Below are 19403 nucleotides of genomic sequence, written 5' to 3'. Positions count from 1 at the left end.
CCTGAGTAGCTTGTACAGGATTTAAATCCAACAGGGAAACAACCTGCAAGAAAAAAGTACTTTTAGCCTTTAAAATATGTAGAAGCATCAGTCAACAAAGCATACAATCACAAAAGTCCGACACGCCTGTGACTTTAATCAGCACATATCGCCCAGCAGCAAGTTTAGAGCGAACCACATTCAACTCTGCTGCCTGAAATAGGTTTTTCTGACAGCAGTCTAGTTGCTCATTTTCTGAAGTTGGTAGATATTACATCTACTGTTAATTCATTAGATTGTATTTTCATGAACTTTTAAAAAATAGTAATATGCAGTAACAGTTTGCTGAAGCCACAGCAAGAAATGAAGACTGCATCCACAAGGGAAGAACCAACACCTGTCTTTGCAAACTATTAGGTCCAACCAAATGTCATACCCTTACATGCTTGTATCTCCTAAACTTTTACTTGCTACTGCTGCTGGCAGACATTCAGTTGGCGAGTAGGTTCATTAATATAGCCTGTGGTCTGCCCTGCACCTGCGTCGCATCTCAGAGTCCTATCTTAAGCTGTTAATGATGTACCTAATTTGCCAAGAGGCCCTCTAACGCAGTTACCTCAGACCTCACGGACCGAGCCATCAGGTGGGGGAGCCTCGCCTGTAAACAAACACACACTCATTTGTTGTAGTGAATCTGTCACCAGCTGCTCTGCACCCTCTGTGGCCCCACACAATGCACATGTCACTGCTGTTTCATCGAGCAGCACATGAGAAGCAAACAGAGGTGGTAAAGATGGATCAGCAATTTATCCGAGTAGCAAGAGCCAAGTAATCAAACATATGTGATGACAGCAAGAGGGACTCTAATTCAAGCTGATTTGTCAGACAGACTGGGAGACAGAGTTTTGATGTGGGTGAGGAATTTGAGAAGGTTGCTCGTGGGAAGGAGAGCACAGAGCACTGCCAATCTGCAGCAGGTGAGAGCAGCACCAAGGAAAGGAAGGGAATCTCAAGATATGCGTTGATGGTTTCCCCATGACAGCAAAGAGAAGTGTTACGGAGAAACAGGTATACTGGAAAACCAATCACTTTGTGTTCTGTAAAAGACTAACAAGCAGGAACAACTTAAATGCTGAAAAAAAGGTGAGTTATTGCTGAAATCAATCCACATCCCTGCATGCATTACGATTTAAGTTGTCATGAGGACTCAAAAGTCCAAAAACCAACAACATTTTCATATGATGTGTCTTCTTTTTATATGATGCCTGGTAAAAATGTTAGAATGCCATGTGTTTTTAGATGTTTAACTGATTATATTTGAAGGATACTGAAACAGCCCTCCAATCCTCTTGATTTAGGCAGACATAGAGGAGATAATGGAACCATTAATCTACCAACACTCTAATGTACTGATTTTAGTGGGTGAAATGTTAAAATGCAGACAACAAACGATGAATTCGCTGGAAATGTAAAACATGACAAACACACCCAGAGTCAGAACTTGATTCCAACCAATACCGGCTTTTTGAGGCGGTTATCAATATCAATATTCAAGTATAAAATAACTTTCTGTGTGTGTGTGTGAGGAGAACATTTATTTATGTTGTTGCATTCCATAGACTTCATAATTGCTATAGGGGAAGAAAAAAAAAAACACTGAATAATTACTTATATTAATGAGAGCTGGCTATGTACTCAGCAGGTAATTTTAGTGTCAGAAAATAAATGTGTCGATGCTCTGTGGTGAAAAAGAAACACCATGGCAACAGCATATCTTTCACATATATGCGATATGCTCATTATAATTGCCAATATACAGTTTATGTGATATGATATCACTGGCCAATAAAGTTGACATGTATTGCTTGTTTGGGAAACATTGCCACATTCAGCTAATTGCTAAATAAAGTAAAGGTGCAGAACATGGCCATATGCTGGGGCAGCTTGGGCCATTACATTTGGCCTTTAGATAGTTAAGTCATCAGTTCAGATTTGGTCTCAAAGTGAAAATACTTAACGGAGAGATGCTGATGGACCCTTTGGTAAAGCACATAACCCCAGGGCTGCTCTGGCAAGTTACACAGGTGCCAACAGTAAACGTAATGAATAGCTCCCTGGTGTGAGAGTTGGTGCTCCTGTTCCCCACTGCTGAAAATGAAAGCTGAATTCTAATTTAACCTTGGCAGATTAAATACTTTGACAAATACTAAAAATGGTGTAATGCTTCTGGAGAGAGGAGCACTGGGTCGTTATAATGACACATTTTTTTCACTTCTTTTCTTCCTTAACACTGGGACGCAATGCTCTATGACATACCTGCACTGCAAATTTGGATATAAATAATCAAAACTATAATAACGTATATTATATTCATCGCAATGGATGGTGGAATGGATTAACTAAACCATAAAACTGACTATTATTCAGCCACTTTAAGACTATAAGTGGTTGATTCAACTACTTTTAGTTAACACATTCTACAGAACTGGTACTCAATACACAAAAGAAACATTTAAGCCTTTATACTTTCAGTAATTAGTTTCTTTTATTTTACCTTCCCATTAAGATTTTTGCAAAGTCAGGGCCATGCATATCATGAATGTATTAATACTCACCAAGCATTCCTTTTAGTCTGCTTACATTAATTAGAACTGCAGGTTTTATGCTGTAGGTAAGTTTACTTCTAGATTAATGGGACAATCAATCAATAACCGTAAACAACACATGCATATGCAGATTCTGGAGGTCTTAGTGCTTTTTGCCAGAAAGGAAACTAATCTAATGTGATTAAATAGGTATCAGCTGCTGAAAACTATATTTAGTATTTGACTGGGTATTGTAGAGAAGGGATAACTGTATTAATGCTGATAAAACATGTTTCCAAACTGAATGTAATTTACCTTCTGATATCCAAAAACAAAAAACACAAGCACACAACCTTACTGACAGACAGGTGTACGTTCTGTGTCTCCTGAGTTTGCTTCTCTTGCATTCAACGAGAGAACCGTGCAACGCCTTTCACTTTCTTTTAACACAGCTCTTTCCTGGTATCATATAGTATCAAATATTGACCAAACAGCTGGAGTGCAGTGTTTTGCTACTCAGGCCTTCTGTAACTGCCAGAATGCTGCCTCTTACCTTGACAGTTTGGTTTGGCTCTGTCCCACTCTGGTCTCTTGCTGTTGCCCATGACACATGTCAGAGTAGAATAGCCCTGCAGCAGGTAGCCAGCCTCGCAATGAAATGTCACCATAGATCCCAGCTTGTAGTCAGTACCCATTCTAGTGCCATTCATCACATTCCCTGGATCAAAACACGCCTCCCGCAGTTTTGCTGCCAATCAAAGAAAACACAAAACAAATCTTTTATAACTCTGACAACTGTCTAAAACAAGAGTTTCCAGTGAGGCATGTAAGTATAAACATGCATGCAAGACTGCAAGAGTCTGTTTAACTTAACAAAACTACGATAATAAAAATGAATTAATATGGTAAACACGTGGAAATGTTTATTACTAAATCATGGGCTTTTCTCACAAATGCAAAAATGTAACTGTGTACAGTATCACACTTCAAAGAAATGACTTCTAATTCATTTATTTATGTACCAAACTAAACCCCCTGCTGTAATACAGCAACATATTCAGTGAAAACACATAATACAGAATCTCGCTTGCACACGCCTTGTTCGTACCTTTGTATTCCAAATGAAAGCCAGTGTAGCTCACAGAGCCATCGCTACGAAATGCCAAGTACATGAAGTTGGAAGTGCTCTCAATCTTCTCAGGAAGTTTACTGTCTTGAAAACTGCCAATCAGATGAGCACTGCTGTCTGGCCCATCATAGATGTACAAGAAATCATAGTTGGGCTCAATACTGAAGCTGTGACAAGCGAAAGAAACAGACAAATGAAAGATAAAACAGTTATTATTTTGCCAAGTCTTAACCACCAGATTGTACAGATTGTATGAGAGATTTAGAATGCATTAGGGTTTCAAAATGAGAGTGCGCACTGCAATGCTAGAAGTGAGTCATGCCAAGCGATTTGTTTTGCATCTCCAGACAAAGAGATAAAAAAAGATATCTCCCCCAAGAGGTGAGAAGAGATTAAATTGTTGTGACACTGCAGTGGCACAAAATCTTCCCAGACGGCAATGGCAATGCAGTGTGAAAAGATCGTTTCATATTGTAGCGCTGTATATCAAATCACATGCTGCAGTGAGAGAGAGAGAGAGAAAGAGAGAGAGAGAGAGGGGAGCATTTGTTTTCAAAATAATGAGCATGGTTTATGACAAAAATGTAAATAGCTTGGAGATAATTGCATTTGAGTTGGATCAAGGCAACTCCAATTTAAAATCATAACTCCATCCTTTCATTTTGCATTCCCAAGAGATAAACCAGCATTGTGCTAACTCTATTAGATGTTTGTTTTGAAGGACAAAGTTGAAAAAGAAACATGGCGACTTTTTCTCCTTCACCTCGAGAACAGGGAAAGTGTGTGGGAGTACAGAAGACGCCAGCGTACCTCTGCTCCTTCTCCAACCCCTCATGAAATGACTATAAAAATAAGACTCAACTGTCAAAAGAAAACTGCCCATGAAAATTGCCCTCAGGCGCATCTGTGAGCTAGCTCTGTTGGTATTTCTGCTACATATGCTTAGATTGCAATTAATAATGTAAAGCTTAGGGTCTGAGTATTATTCGGCACAGGAAATGAGCTGCACTCGTATCACAATTCTGCCATGCAGTTTTCATCCACAAGTCTAGAAATTATCCTGTTCCACCACATTTCAGTCAGGTGGCTGGAATACCTGACTTCTAGGTGTCTGTAGAGGCATCGCTGCCTTCCCCCTATCTCCCAACACACCTGGACTCAAACTCAGGCCCTCTGCTTCACACACATGGCCAACTTTGCTCAATACCATGATGTTATAGCTGGTTCCACTGCAGAAAACAAGCAATTCCAAGGCACAACCTGAGCTGCTGTGCATCCACTGAGAACTGAGTCCATTCTGTCTCAGGCAGGTTACAAACATACCACCGGTTTAGGGAAAGCTTCATCCTGTAAGCTACTGGACCATGTACTTCAGGGACAAAACTGTGTTTTCAACATCCTTGGTGTTTTTTAAATCTGTCTGGCTTTTCATACCCAATGAAAAAGTCAAATTCCCAGATTTGTTCCCTAACAAGTGATCGACCTCCTAGGTTTTAATGTATGATGTAGTCATATTACCTGATGAAAGCCAAGGAAATGACATAGTCAGAGTGAACTGCAATGAGCCAGTCACAGTCTTTGCTGTGTGGGTAGGGATGTGGGTAGTTGGGAGAGAGGATGAATCCAGAAGAGCCAGTCACATTCCCACCACAAGGAGCTTGAGAAATTTAAAAAAAAAAAAAAGAAAAAAGAAAAGAAAGGAGAGATAGATGAAAAAGACACATTGTGCACAAAAAGTCTTTCAATGTTCCTGCAAACGTCTTCAGGTAATCTGAACAGAATTTCAGACGGATAAGGAATGACTGCATGTAGGTCATTAAATATAATTGACTCAAATTCTATAACCTTTGCTGGCCTCCAACAGCAAAATGAATCAGGTACTGCGGCGACATCGAGCCAAGAATCAGTGCATTACAATAGACCATTTTATCTCTGCACTATGACTACATTAGCTGTTTTTATGACACTTGAGGTATTTATTCAGTTCAACAAGTCAGCTCAGCAACCTTAGAAGATACATCAACAAAACATATATTGTATAGTTCTACATTTCAGAGTCACATAAAAAGATAAATATTGAGAACAAATATTTAATTTGATAACAAAAAGCAATATTTTCCAACGAGCAATTACCTATGCAACAGCTTGGATTTCTGCGTTTGTCACTTTTCAAACAGACAGATGCCCAAAGGTTGAACATTTTTGATTGCCTCTTGGTTTAAGTATTTTTTTCTTTTTTTTTGAACCAATTAATGCTACAGTACAAGATTCCTGGCTCTCACTGAGACTACAAGAATATAGGAGATAAACTAAACAGTTTAACTGACAATCAAGTAACAAACATAGGACTGTCTGCTTCAGGATTTAACTGGATGGATGATGATTATGTGATTTTAATGACATTTTTTAGTGCCTCAGCATGTCAAGGGATCTTCTTTGTGCGTAAATCCTGAAGCCTGACAAACTGCTTTGTCATTTGCGGAATTTGTTATATAAACTAACAGCTGTAATTATAACAAAGTGTTCACAAACTGTGACTGTGTTGCTTTTTTTTTGGTTTAGTAAGAACAGCTGACATTTACATCAAGTTTTCACTATCTTTGGTGTCATTACATTATGCTAAGTTGTGTGATCTTGTAATTATACTACAAGACCTGCAAGTGCCTACATCTTTTCTGGCTAGCTTTAAAAAAAAAAAAACAGAAGAAGCTCTGTTCGACCTATTGGCAGCAACTCAAGAATATGTAGGTTTCGAAGACTTACTTGTGTAATTATTTCTAACTGCATTTTTAAAATAATTAGTTGTTAAGCTCTAATAAGACAAGGTGTTAGGAGACCGTAGAACACTCCTTCCTCTTTAACCAGCAACAATAGTGGATTTGTCCACTTGACAGCTGGTAACAAGTCAAACATATGTGAAGAGTCTGGTTGATCCTACACATATTTTAGGACATCAGTGAGTAAGAATTGCAGTCTTGGCTGCAACCATTTACAATTTACACAAACTTCCTCTCTCCTGCTTCACCATCTTTCCTTTGATCCCCTACACCTCCCTCCTTCAGTCCACTGCTCTCTATCTCCTCCACACATCCTCCTTCTCTCTCTAGCTCACACTATCTTCCCCCCTCTCTCTCACCAATGCAGCTTGGAGGGCTGGGTTGCCAGTAGTATCTATTTTCCACTTGGATGCAGGTGATTCTGCTCTCTCCCTGCAATTCATATCCCGGATCACAAGAGAAGGTCACAGAGTCACCGGGCTCCCGCCCTTCTCCGTTGCGACTGCCATTCATGGGGATACCTGGATCTCTGCAGGCTGTCGCTAGCGAACCTAAAGGTTTAACACACACACACACACACACACACACACACACACACACACACACGTGTGACTCATACATATATAACAGACGCTTACGTGGATCCCACGTACAGTTAATCAATAAGTGCAGAAGACAGCATGTATAGGTACATAGCACTTCACATCACAAGGTAGACAGCTGTTAGGCAGAAACTGTAGCTCAAACACAGTTACAGCACAGAGCAGATTGCTAACTGATATCAAAACCCTGCCATGTTTTCCTAATCTGTCTCCCTAAAAAGCAGCTGTGCAGCAGCCCAGAGCGTCGAGAATGATCTGGTAAAATCTGATGGATTCTTCAAATATTCCATCTCGACAGACTTTATTGAGAGACTTAACACTGTTAAGTTTATTGCAGTTTTGTGCTGGTTTTTTTAGTTCTCTGAAAATACAAATACATCCAACATTATATACCAAGAAAAAAATGTGAAATTATGAGGTAATGCTGATAATATTGTATGTGGTATGATTAATATATGACACAGTTAGAAACATAGGATTGTGATTCGGAAGCGCAGAAAAATTGAAGTTTGAAGAACTGTATATTTACCATCTGTGAAACAATGGATTATAATACACATTGTAACAAAGAGACACTGAAGCTCAAATCTACATAAAAGATCCATAGAAACATAGCTTCATCCTCAGAATTATAGTTACTATCCACAAGATGTTGTCAATAACTGAAGAAAGAATGCACATGTTTTAATTAACATTAACCAGATTATGAATGTGGCTCTTCTGTTGTGTAGCTTGTAGAAGAGATTCCACTATCAGACAAAGTCTAAACTACAATAAGGGTATATTTTACAGTACTGTATCATCAATAAAATAACTGAGGGCCGCCTGACAAGACTATTATTATTATTATCATTCTTTCCTCCACATTTCTTCTTTGGTTCTGAAAACCAGTAGCCTCAGGTAAACAGGGTATTTAAGTACAGTATGTATCTGCAGAATCGATTACATTTTGAGGGCAGTGAATCCTGTATAATTGATTTTACATTAGACTCCCATGGCTGTGTTGTTCTCCATGGCTGAAACCAAAGGCATTTACAAACTCATCATAAAGGAGCTTTTTGTTCAGCATTTTTTAAGGTGCTTAGTTTTGACACTAGTCATCAACAGAAAACAAAGCCTGGGTAAGAATTACAGCAATGAGTGCAGCAAAAGAGACAGCGAATAAAATGTAAAATATCTGGGCCTTTCATCGCTCATTAAGAGAATGGGGATCATACAAAATGCAGAGATCTGCAGGATATGAAAGGAAGAGGACGGAATTAATCAGACTGGAATTCAACACACTTTTCACACGCAGTCCACTGGTGTGATGATGTTCCTTGTATAGATATGGTGGTGCACCATATTTGTTGGCAATGAAAATTTCAGTCGTTACATTGTGAAAATAAAATAAATATAATTTACATGATAAACCTGACGATTTTTAACTCTTTAATGCTCTCTCTAAAAGCAAGCAAATGACAATATATGGCCACAGTTACACCACAAGTTGGAAGAATGTACTCACTTGAGAAGTCAATAGCAAAACCAGACTTGGTGATGTAAAAGTCCGTCTCGAACTGAATGGTAACTATGTTGAGAGTGGAGTGGATTCCTTCAGGCAGCAGCGAGCCGCTAACCTCCTTCAGGGACATCTCATTCTCTGGAGGCCCATCCCAGACCTTCAGGATGTCATGGGAAGCTTCTGTGTCGAATGCAAGAAACTGCAGGCTGAAAGGGGTCAATAAGAGATTGTTGGCTCAGTTTGGCTGGAGTTCAGTTCTGTCAGTTTCAGTCAAATCACTGTATTACTTTGCATATGGTCAGTGACACTGAGATGCAATCAGACCGGTTCGACAGCAGTTTAGTCATTTATGTTTTGTTGAACTAATAATGTCCGTCTTCACTTGCATAATTCTGAATTCCAAACATAACAAATGTTTACAAGAAGTCCAGCAAAACACTGAACTTGGCATGGTGAAATTATGTTTCAAAAGAGAAATCGATCTAGAGTGTCCTGATGGTTTTGGGCATTTCAGCTGAGATTTGGGGTCATCAATCAATTTCTGCCACAGACTTATCTGCAATCTCATCAAGAGATGGCCTGCAGCAGCTCTTCTGACAAAGAATGTGCGGCTAACTTTATGAAATCATACCATGTTTACTTCGACCTCTAAGCCCAAATGGGTTTTATTTCACAGTAATATGAGGAGCTTTCAACCAAAAAAAATGCTTCCATGTCCCAGGAAAATTCTCCTGGGTGCTGTCACAGTGTCTACAAAGTCCCTCTCCCAATCACTGATAATGGAGCTGCTGCAGGCGGTTTCTCTTGATGACAACGAACTTTAGAGGAGCATTTTTCATTTTTAAAAGCCTAACTGAACTTTACAACATCTCATGAAAACATTTTAGGATGTCAAGTTAGATGACTTCAGTTAATTTAAGATGAATTTACATCAGCGCCCCACAGTCCAATTTTTACGCCATGTGTATGTCATTTTGCATAAACTGTGTTTTTGGATAATGTCAATCAAAGTCCCTCTAGTTTTATCACACAAATCCACTGAGGGTTGTACTCTGCCTTTGTTTATTTAAATTTACTCCTAATATAAAGTGTCCTTATAGGATTAAGAATGCAGAGGCCCAACTCTATGTTTTGTTTTTTGTTTGTTTGCTTTTTGTCACTGCAGTTTGCATGTTTGGATAAGTTATTGCACATCTTAATTAAGGATTCAAGGATTCAAGGAATTTTATTCGTCATGCCAGCTCACATTCACATGTTACTGGTATGAAATCTGTACTCGGGTCCTGTTTTTTTTTTTTTTAAGGAAAAAAAAGCCTAATGACTAATAAGTACAATAAAACAAGAGCAAAATATAAAAACGAGCAACATCCTCACTTATGATTGTCTACACGGTTATGAATAGTACGCTAGATGAATACAATAGCAAACAATTTTTCATTTTCTACTGGATATACAGTACAGTATGTTCATAAATGCAAGTACATATCTTGGCAACTGGAGTTACCTGACAATGTTGCCTGAGTTGACCTCAATTGTCCAGGTGCATCTTAGGTTGTTGTCATATGGAAAGGGGTATCCAGGAGAGAGGATGCGCCCAGTGGATTCACCCTTAAAACTGCCACCACACTCCGCTGCATGCAAACACAAAAAATTACAACACATTAAAAAAATAAATAAAAAAAAAAGAAAATTGTAAATTCACACAAACCAAATAGGAGTCACGTGCTTGTGAAATTAGAAAGAAAATGCAAGCTCACTGCAGCACAGATGCTACAATAAGCCAAGTTTAAGTTAAAAATGAACAATGCAAACAGGTAATCGTACTCACAGTCGCAATGCCTGTTTGGTCTCCAAGTACTATGTGCCTCCTACTGATGTCATTAATTAACTTTAAACAGACTGTGTCCAGAGAATATATAGGCCGGGCACTGCAGGGAGGACACTGCTACAAATGATAATGACTAAAGGAATATCTTATCATCTACTCTATGTTGTCTCTCCCCTGGTTATCATCTTGCCATCTATAATACAAAATAAACGGCACTTAATTAATAGGAAAATTGCATTAGAATGCTACAGTGGTGGGCTATAATCAGTATCATAACACTGGGCAAATGTAAAAGTCCTTGACAGGAGCCAGGATGTGGCCCAGGAGAAATGGCCAGAAGCTCTATTCACATTCAGCTCACAGATACAAAGCTCACTATTGATATTGATCATTCAATGATCTAGCACTGTTAAACAGTTAATCAATAGACAGATTTTTTTGAGGTCATTGTATTGAACATGCCACAATGTTTCTTGGAAAAAGGCAATAGAACACAGTGGCATTTAAAGTGCAATTCTGCACACGTCTGGAATTTGTAAATCATTTTTTTACCCTAATCCATCACTGCTAGACATCAAGAAACAGACACTGCTTCACAACACCTTGCAGTCTTGAGCAGCATGCAGGTAATAGCTTTATCATTTCTCTATCTTTCTGTCTCAGCATGTTCTGAATATGAAAGCACAGCCAAGACTGTTTTTCATGTCCATGACCCAGTATGATACAAATACTCTGATAATTATGCCTTTTCTTTGAGAAAGTGTGTGACAAATTGCTTGTTGATTAAAACATTTAAATTACATATTTTGCAAATGAAACTGAATCGGAGCAGCAGTGACAGTTCAATAGGGATTCGGCCTTCTCCACTATAGCATTCATTCATTCTATACAGACAGTTGTGCATCAAAAACGCAAAGATCAATGATTCACAAAAAAAACACATCAGGGTGATTATATTGTTATATCTTATAAGATGACAGCAGTGTATCTTCTTTCAGTGCAGTTCAATGAAGAAGAAATTATATTGAGATAAGCCCTTAGGATTAACACCTAGCTGAGCAACGGTGACAGCATGCCTATTATAAATACTATAATAATGTAAGCTGCAAACAGTGTGAAAGAGAGGCGGACCATATGACAGATACGATAACTTCAACTAAAAACTGTGACAGAGAAAAAGCAGTGCGTAGACATAGGCAGAAAGTTTTACCTATACATGATGGCAGATGGTTGTCCCATGCTCTTCTCTCACCAGTCATGCACTTCAGTATGCCACTGCCGTGCAGAGTGTAACCTTGGTCACAGCCAAATGTGATAGCACTTCCAGCAAAGTGACCCTGGTCACTGATTTTAAAGCCAAACTGTGGCACACCTGGATCATCACAGTGGGACAGCTCAAAACCTGGGCAAGTACAATTAGCAGGGGAAAAAAGAGCAGAAAAGAATGACATAACATGAAGATCATTAATACTAACACAGAACTACATATGAACAATTAACCAAGACCACTGGAGAAACATCATTTGGTGAAACTGTGCCATTTTCCCATCTATCAGTATTGTACAGGGGTATTGATTGAGCATTGAGAATTAATTTCCGGTTCAGCACAGTTGAGGGCGTACAGTTCCATTATATTACTTGGCAATTAAATATTCCTTTTGGACAGCGACCACAATTAGACATTAGCAATTAAATGCTCAATCAAGTGTGGACATTTACTACAACTGAGAAATAGCCCATCCACTAGGAACACTTCGGGGTATTTCAGAAGAAATTAAATAAACAAGTCACAAAGAAGAAAATGTTGCAATAACTCTTTAGCTCACCGTGTGTGAACTTGACCATGGCCTTTATATATGATCCTCTCGCTCAGGTGCTAAACGTAAGTGTTCTGCTATGCAGCAACAGTGGCCGCACATAAACCCAGCAGTGCTGATTTATCGTCTCTTCTCACAGCAAGGTCCATGCCCATGCCAGATGTTATGGTAGTATTACAAGTGTCATGCCCAGTATAAATCTCCAGCAGTTACTGCTCACATTTAGAAAATTACCTCAGCACTTTTGGTAGAGGAGTCATGAAAACATGATCAGATTTCATGTTCAGACAAGATTTAAACTGACCATATCCCACCTTCTCCTTGCCCTCTTGCTGTTCATACATCAGTCAATCCTCTCCAAGTTGAAAAGGGCTATTCATTCTGGTAGAAAAGACCATGTGAAAACCGCACTTTCAGATGAATAAAGGGCACTGGCGTACATTATGCCTTTCACCTTGTGCACATCCCGAGAAAAAAATTACAGATGAAATCCAATTATGTGACACCTAATTATGGCTAATTCTGTAACTCAAAAGGCAGCTTGTAATTAAGCTAATTGCAGTTGTATTTAGACACAGATGACAATTTATTTTATTGTTGCAAATGAGCACACATTTCTGATTAATGTACATTTTGTTATTAGTTTTGCAGGTCTGTCAGGATCTAAATCCTCAAATCCTTGCCGAACTGCATTCTCTTCTAAAAAAATAAATAAATAAACAAATAAAGGTTGGTGTTACTGCTAGTACCTGGCACATTTAGTGTAATTATCACAGCGAAAGTTGCAGGCTAGTAACTGTAAGTTGGTACAAAACTTTAAAAACTGTTTAAAAGTTCAAAACTGTTTAGAAATCAAAACAGAACTTCCGCCAACTACTGTATGTTGAATTCGGTCTTCGAAAACCCACGGCTGAACTAAAAGAATTCAAAGAGCTCAATTGCAGGTGAAACACAAAAACACTTTAAATTGGATGGCAAAATGCAGTGTCACCAAAACATTCTCTCGTCACAATAATAAATTAGAAATGGTTAGCAACAACACACAGTCAGCAAGCCAATTAGGGGCAGAAACAAAACCCATCTATTATTGGCCCACTTACAGCAGTGTCCGAAACTTTCAATACACACATGCACTCACGCATATGTAGAGGCACACACTGTTTACAGTGCCTGCACATACACATTGCTAACACACACACACACACACACACACAGGCCCAGTGATTTCAAACAGTCCCAACAATAATTCACCTGTTTTAACAAGGTACTGTTAGGCAGGCATGGACACTAATTGCAGGAGTGGAGAGAAAAATAAAAGACGGTAAAGGGATTCACATAGAGAGAGACAGAGGGAGAGAAAGGAAGGGAAGAAAAAAGCTAATTTTTCTGCAGGAACGAAGCAGAAACACCATGCTGTGTTTAATGGATACCCTGACAGTGAAAGACACAGTGAAGAAGGGTGAGGGTCAATTAAAATTTTCTTTTAAATTCTGCTTCTTGAAATGCCTGGCTCCTGAAGTGAGGCTAAATTCGCTCATTTGGAAAAGCTTTAGGGCCCTCCTCCCCCAGGGAAATGAAATGTGACTTACTGTGGTATATGAGCTGGAACCCCGCTGCAGTTGTCTCTTCGTCAGAGTAGAATTCCAGCCACAGATAGTTGGAAGTGCTGGTGAGGGACAGACCTTGCATCAACGTGCCTGTGTAGGTGCCAAGGAGGGGAGCTGCACCATCCTTGCCATCATACAGCTAATCGGAGACAGAAAGGAGCATAGAGAGTTTTTCCACTTATATTGAGAATTAAATATTAATACTGAAGAAAGAGAGCAACAATTAAAAAGGAGCTATTAGTACAATATATCCTGCTTTACATGGTATGTCTATTGTAAAACTAATGTCCTAAATGAAATGTGAAAATTAGATTGCAGTGACTGTAATTCTTCCCATTGAACTGATACTGTGCATCTGTAGAGTTAACAAGGGTGTCAAATTTTTTTAAAAAATGCATCTTTTTTTTTTTTTTTTCTTTAAGCTTTGGAATTATTTTAGCAGATATTAACCAACTATTGTGTTTTTGTTTGTTTTTTTTAAGAATTTAAGGTATTAAAATCCAATAATTGTTTAAAAATGTCCTTTCCCCAAGCAAAGGTTAATATTGTTACAGGGTTTTTTTTATGGTTTTGTGGACTTTACAAAACGTAATTGCGTTTCTAATCTTCACTTATTCTTTTTCATCAAAGATATTTATATTTTTTTTATCCACATACCTAACGGAAATTATTTGTTGAAGAGCATCCCTTTTTCTAGCTGTATATCTAATCCTTCCTGATTGACATCTGAGAAATAACAAGAAATGAAATAAAAGGCTGTGGGTTCGTCTTTGAAATACTACTAAGGCAGTCTGTTTTGGATTTTTTTTTTTTTCCGTTCCTTCAAGGCAATTTAGCTCCCTCTCTAAGCATGCCTTTCCACATTTCAAATATTCACAAAAATGCCTAAGTACAAGAGATTACTGCCTGCACCACTCCATTACTAGAAACCCTGATAGTAGGCTACAATGCTGTTAATTGGAGCATTAGACAAGACATCTGCATCCCAAAAAGAGTGCATTCCAGATGTGAAGTGGGACTACACAGTCATTTACATCACATCTGTGGTGCTTACTAAAACTGTTCAAATGCCCTTGAGGGAAGAAATGAATCCTTTCTGTCCTAACAGGATGCTGATGCTGTTGCTGCTGTTGTTTGGCCTTTGCTCTGACTTCTAAGACAAAACAATTCTGCATTCCGCCTGGTGCTTTTCCACTAAATCCATTCTTGAGTCTCCCATGTTGTACATGATAAAAATCACCAAACCTTGCTCTAAAACTTCAACACAAGTTGAAAAATAATGGCACAAACTGACTTGACTAACACCAGCTCTCAGTTTATTCCTTGGTGATCTGTTTTCTGTCAACACAGAAGAGCAAATGAATAGTCTTTACCTTAAGTATGTCACCTTGTGCAAGCTGAAAGGTGCTAGCTGTTATATTAATGCCTTTGCCTGTTTGGACCTGGATGCTGTACACACACTCGTGGCTGTTGTCATAGTTCATCGGATAGTTTGGAGACAAAAGAGTTCCTTCATTGTTGGAGACTGTCGAGCCACACTCCGCTGCAAGAAAACAAAGACACAGACAACAGGCATAATCAGTTACACAACAACATGCACTGCAAGAACGGATTTGAAATAAATTCACTAAAACTAATAAACATCACATAACTGGTTCATTAGCAGGTTACTAAAGAGATAAAGGTATAATTCAAATGTCTTATTTGGATGATCGTACTCATCCCAAGTGCCCATCCCTTTTTATTACTTTAGTATCATAATAATCATTACCAACTGGCACTGACACATTATGAAACTGTGAGTAGACTATTAAATGCTCCGTGTAAAACATCCAGTGGCTTTCTTGCCAAGACAAAACAGCAGAGGATTGCTTTCCAGAATTAACTGCTCTGAATCAACAAGTACAGAGCAAATGATAGACTTTGAATGGGAGGGACATCGGTATGTGGTGCGCATTTCTCTGCATGATTCACGTGCACCAACACTTTTACTTTATTTGTTTGGAAGAAGGGCATCAAAGCTCAAAAACATGTGAAGCTCTCTGATGGTAACCTAAAAGACACGATGCCTCTGGTATGAACTGTCCAGATCTCTGGAGTCATGTCTTAAAATGTGCAGCGCTATCATCTCTAAACTCCTCTCCCTTGACCTGCCCTTGAGCAACCTTCAGCAAAAAATAAATCTCCCAGGATAGTTGTAACCTCACAGCTTACATCATTTAATCACAGGTCTGAGCTTTTAATTGTACTCTACTTAAGCAAATCTAATTCCACTGAGTTCTTGAATGCCTACTAAAAAGTTTATATCTGTGCTAAATATATTTAAAAGATGACATTGCCTAAATTCTGCAATGCACATACACAAACAGGAAAGGAAACAGAATAAAAGCAGCTGACCACGTACCCACACACCTTGGCAGAGGGGCACTCCACATGCGGCGGCCACCTCCCAAGCATACGATCTCCCTTGCCCCCTGCAGACGGTAGCCAGTGTTGCAGTAGAACGCCAGCGAATCACCGATGCCAAACTTAGAGCCTGTGTGCCAGCCAAACCGAGGCGTTCCAGGGTCCTGACAGGGTTCGAGATTGTACTCTGCAAACCAAAAGATCAGACGCAACATTGTTCTTGTTCAAGATTGTTTCTGGTAGAAAACTTGACTTTGATAATAACCCTTGGTCTGTTCTCTTGCTCCCTGCAAGGAAGAGTGCGTGTTCAGCCACAGAAAGCAATCTGAGTTTGTTGGGATTAACAGTTCTGCTCAAGGACATTTCCTGAGGTTGGGATGTGTGCAGAAAGGTTGAATCCAGAACGTCCAGATGAAGGATGGGCTCTCTAAAAACTAGGCCGCCCTCTGTGCATTATTTTTATACACGGGTTGTTGGTGGCCTTATAAGCTCAGAAGATGCGACTCAGGCTGCATAACAAGAGTAAGGTCTTACTCTCATCGACATTTCTCTCGCTGTCTGCATCTGGCAGTATGCAGAACTATGTAAGCCTATTGATTTCAGCAAAACATTACAGCATCGCTTTACTTTAGGACGTGGCCCGAGCATGGGCAGACTTTCATCAAAGGTCGTAAAAGGTTAAAAAATTAATTCTAATCGGAAAATCTATAGATGCTAATTACAGAGCATGCAAGGACACACATACACACACACACACTCCGAAATTAAGCTCATGAATATTCATGGCTGCATAAGTTATTCTTCACTTCAGCGAACAGCAGGCAAACATTTAGCCAGAATGCTCATGAAGCAGGCCTTCTCTCTCTCTCTCTCTCTCTCTCTCTCTCTGCTTTTTTCACTTTACTATGTTTCTCCCTCCGTCACTTTCTCTCCGCCCTCTCCATCAACCCTGTTCACTCAGCATCACCATCTGTCTCATCTCCTTCGTTGCTCTCCGTCTTCCTCCCTAGGCCTCACATCTGTACCCTCTATCTAATTCTACATTTCCTGGTCTGTATGGGGGGCCCATTATTTCTGTAAAGCCCCCTTTGCCCTGCTGTCTTCTCCGTCCTCAGGATACCGGCCCCCATGTTATGCTTTGATGATCATTCTCATCGTGGTCAGACATCCTCTACCTGCAGGACTCCGTTGTCTCGTAATTATCCTCCTGTAATCGCCACAGGCCTGAGGCATGGTCTACCTTAAGCCTGTTCCCGTTCTGACCGACAAATCACTCCTCACATGTTACTTCCTGCATGCATTAGAGAGGCTTAGTGCTTTTGATCTCATTGTTGAAAGAACTGTCTTTCTACTGTCTGCCCGTCACTGCCTTTCTTCTTTGGTTTCCACCCGTCCTTAACAACTCCACCCACCACATTTTTAGCACCCTTACTCCTCCCTTCTTCCTCCTCCACACAATTCACCCTCTTTCCTCCATTAAAAAAAATTACCAACCATCCTGTCTATAAACGTACCAATACCACCCCCCACCCCCTGCAATCCTCCTACAGATAGAACCCACATGTGCCTTTCTTACCCGAGAAGGAGATGTTGAATCCCTGCAGCGAAATGGAAAAGTCAGAAATGAAGCGTAGCTGGGCCTTGAAGTTCCCATACAGACCGGCATTAACCCGCGCAGGCCTCTCTGAGCCAGTGAGCCGAGCCAGTGGCTGAGCGAAGCTGCCGTTTTCCGTTATCAGAAGGTAGTCATGGTGATCCTCGAGGTGGAAGGAGTGAAAAGTGAACTGGACACCTTGGAGGAGAAAACGTAGCAAGTGTTAGAGATGCTCTGAAAAAAATCAGAAATAGAGAGGCAGAGACAGCCTTAAGAAATATGCAATTCATTTTTTTTTTTTTTTTCCATGTTCAATCTGACTTATAAGGTTAACAAATTGAATTGTTGCTTAAAATTAGGGTCACAGTCAAAAACTGAATGCGGTGACCTCAAACAAAACGTGAATAGAGCTATTAATTCCAAATGTCATTATCATGAGTAAGACATCCATCTACACAATGCATTTTTCATTTATTAAATAAATATTTTAAGCAGCAAGTAGGGAATGAGAATACTAAAATGAATCATACTAAAATAGTCATTCTGAAACAAAAATGGTGAACTTAAAAAAGACAAAAAAGAATAAAATGCTAATTGCTAAATAAGTAGAAAAAATGTGCAACTAAAAATGTGTAATTTTTACAGCTTCTATTTTTTTGAGGAGGGGGGAGTTGTAATGAAAAAAAAATGGCCCTTTCACCTATGTATGAGCATTTCTCAGTATTTCTTTGGCATTTTTTTATTTGTAAAATGTGTGGCTAGTGACAAAAATTCACATAACAACAAACTATTATCGATTATCCATGGCAGCAAGGAGAATCTATAAATTGCATTCAGATTGGTCAAAATGATTCCATATTTTCTACCAACAAACAGCTAATGTTTTACAATCTATGTCTGTAAACTGTATGATTTGTACATTTCTATTCTACCATACTGTAACTCAGATCCAATAACAACCTCTTTCCTCCATGATGGCCAGTTGGCTGCTTTACAGAACAATCAGTGCTGCCATTTCAATGCCATCTGTTGAATCTGTTCAAAAATGTCTATAATGTCCTCCACATCGTTGAGCTCACTTAATAAAGAAAGTCCCAAATGGCCTTAAAATAAATCAGAAAGGGAAATGATTGATTGTGCTCAGTAAAATGGCAATTATATTACAGAGCAGAAAAGGCAAATGATCAATTAATCAAGAGCCATCCCTGTGAGGCGACTTCCCAACTCTGTCATACAGCAGGTACAGGACGCTGGTGTTAAAGAATGGAAACGTGAGATAGCTACCATCCCTAAAGAGGAAAATGTTTTCCAGTAAACAGCCAACAGGTAAAAATACAAAAGGGAAATCAGTGCCATGAAAAAACGATTCATTATCTGTTTTCTCATATGAAGAGTTAATGTGTTTTTCTCAAGCAGAAAAGAGAAATCCTAATGCAACTCATCAATATAATGAAAATTCCATCCATCCATTATCTATACACCACTTAATCCTCACTAGGGTCATGGGGGGCTGGAGCTTATCTCAGCCAACTTAGGGCAAAGGCAGGGGACACCCTGGACATGTCGCCAGTCTAT

The 19403-nt window shown here is 39.3% G+C and overlaps 1 protein-coding gene across 1 annotated transcript in view; it reads right to left on the bottom strand.

Moving 5' to 3' along the window:
* Positions 1-19403, bottom strand: part of LOC103353833 (CUB and sushi domain-containing protein 3) — a 218033-nt gene that overhangs the window by 111971 nt on the left and 86659 nt on the right. Inside the window, exons 20-30 of the mRNA XM_008276992.1 lie at positions 17811-18026; positions 16233-16421; positions 15202-15371; positions 13811-13967; positions 11615-11806; positions 10081-10207; positions 8580-8782; positions 6830-7021; positions 5212-5350; positions 3673-3860; positions 3118-3312 (exon numbers count right to left, since the gene is read on the bottom strand). Coding sequence (XP_008275214.1) covers positions 3118-3312; positions 3673-3860; positions 5212-5350; positions 6830-7021; positions 8580-8782; positions 10081-10207; positions 11615-11806; positions 13811-13967; positions 15202-15371; positions 16233-16421; positions 17811-18026 — 1968 coding nt within the window. The remainder of the gene's footprint in view (positions 1-3117; positions 3313-3672; positions 3861-5211; positions 5351-6829; positions 7022-8579; positions 8783-10080; positions 10208-11614; positions 11807-13810; positions 13968-15201; positions 15372-16232; positions 16422-17810; positions 18027-19403) is intronic.

This window comes from Stegastes partitus, unplaced genomic scaffold (assembly GCF_000690725.1).
Source record: "Stegastes partitus isolate 25-593 unplaced genomic scaffold, Stegastes_partitus-1.0.2 Scaffold85, whole genome shotgun sequence".
In the NCBI taxonomy this organism is placed as follows: Eukaryota; Metazoa; Chordata; class Actinopteri; family Pomacentridae; genus Stegastes; species Stegastes partitus.
Note: the sequence above shows the minus strand (reverse complement) of the source record. Positions and strands in the feature narration are given on the sequence as shown.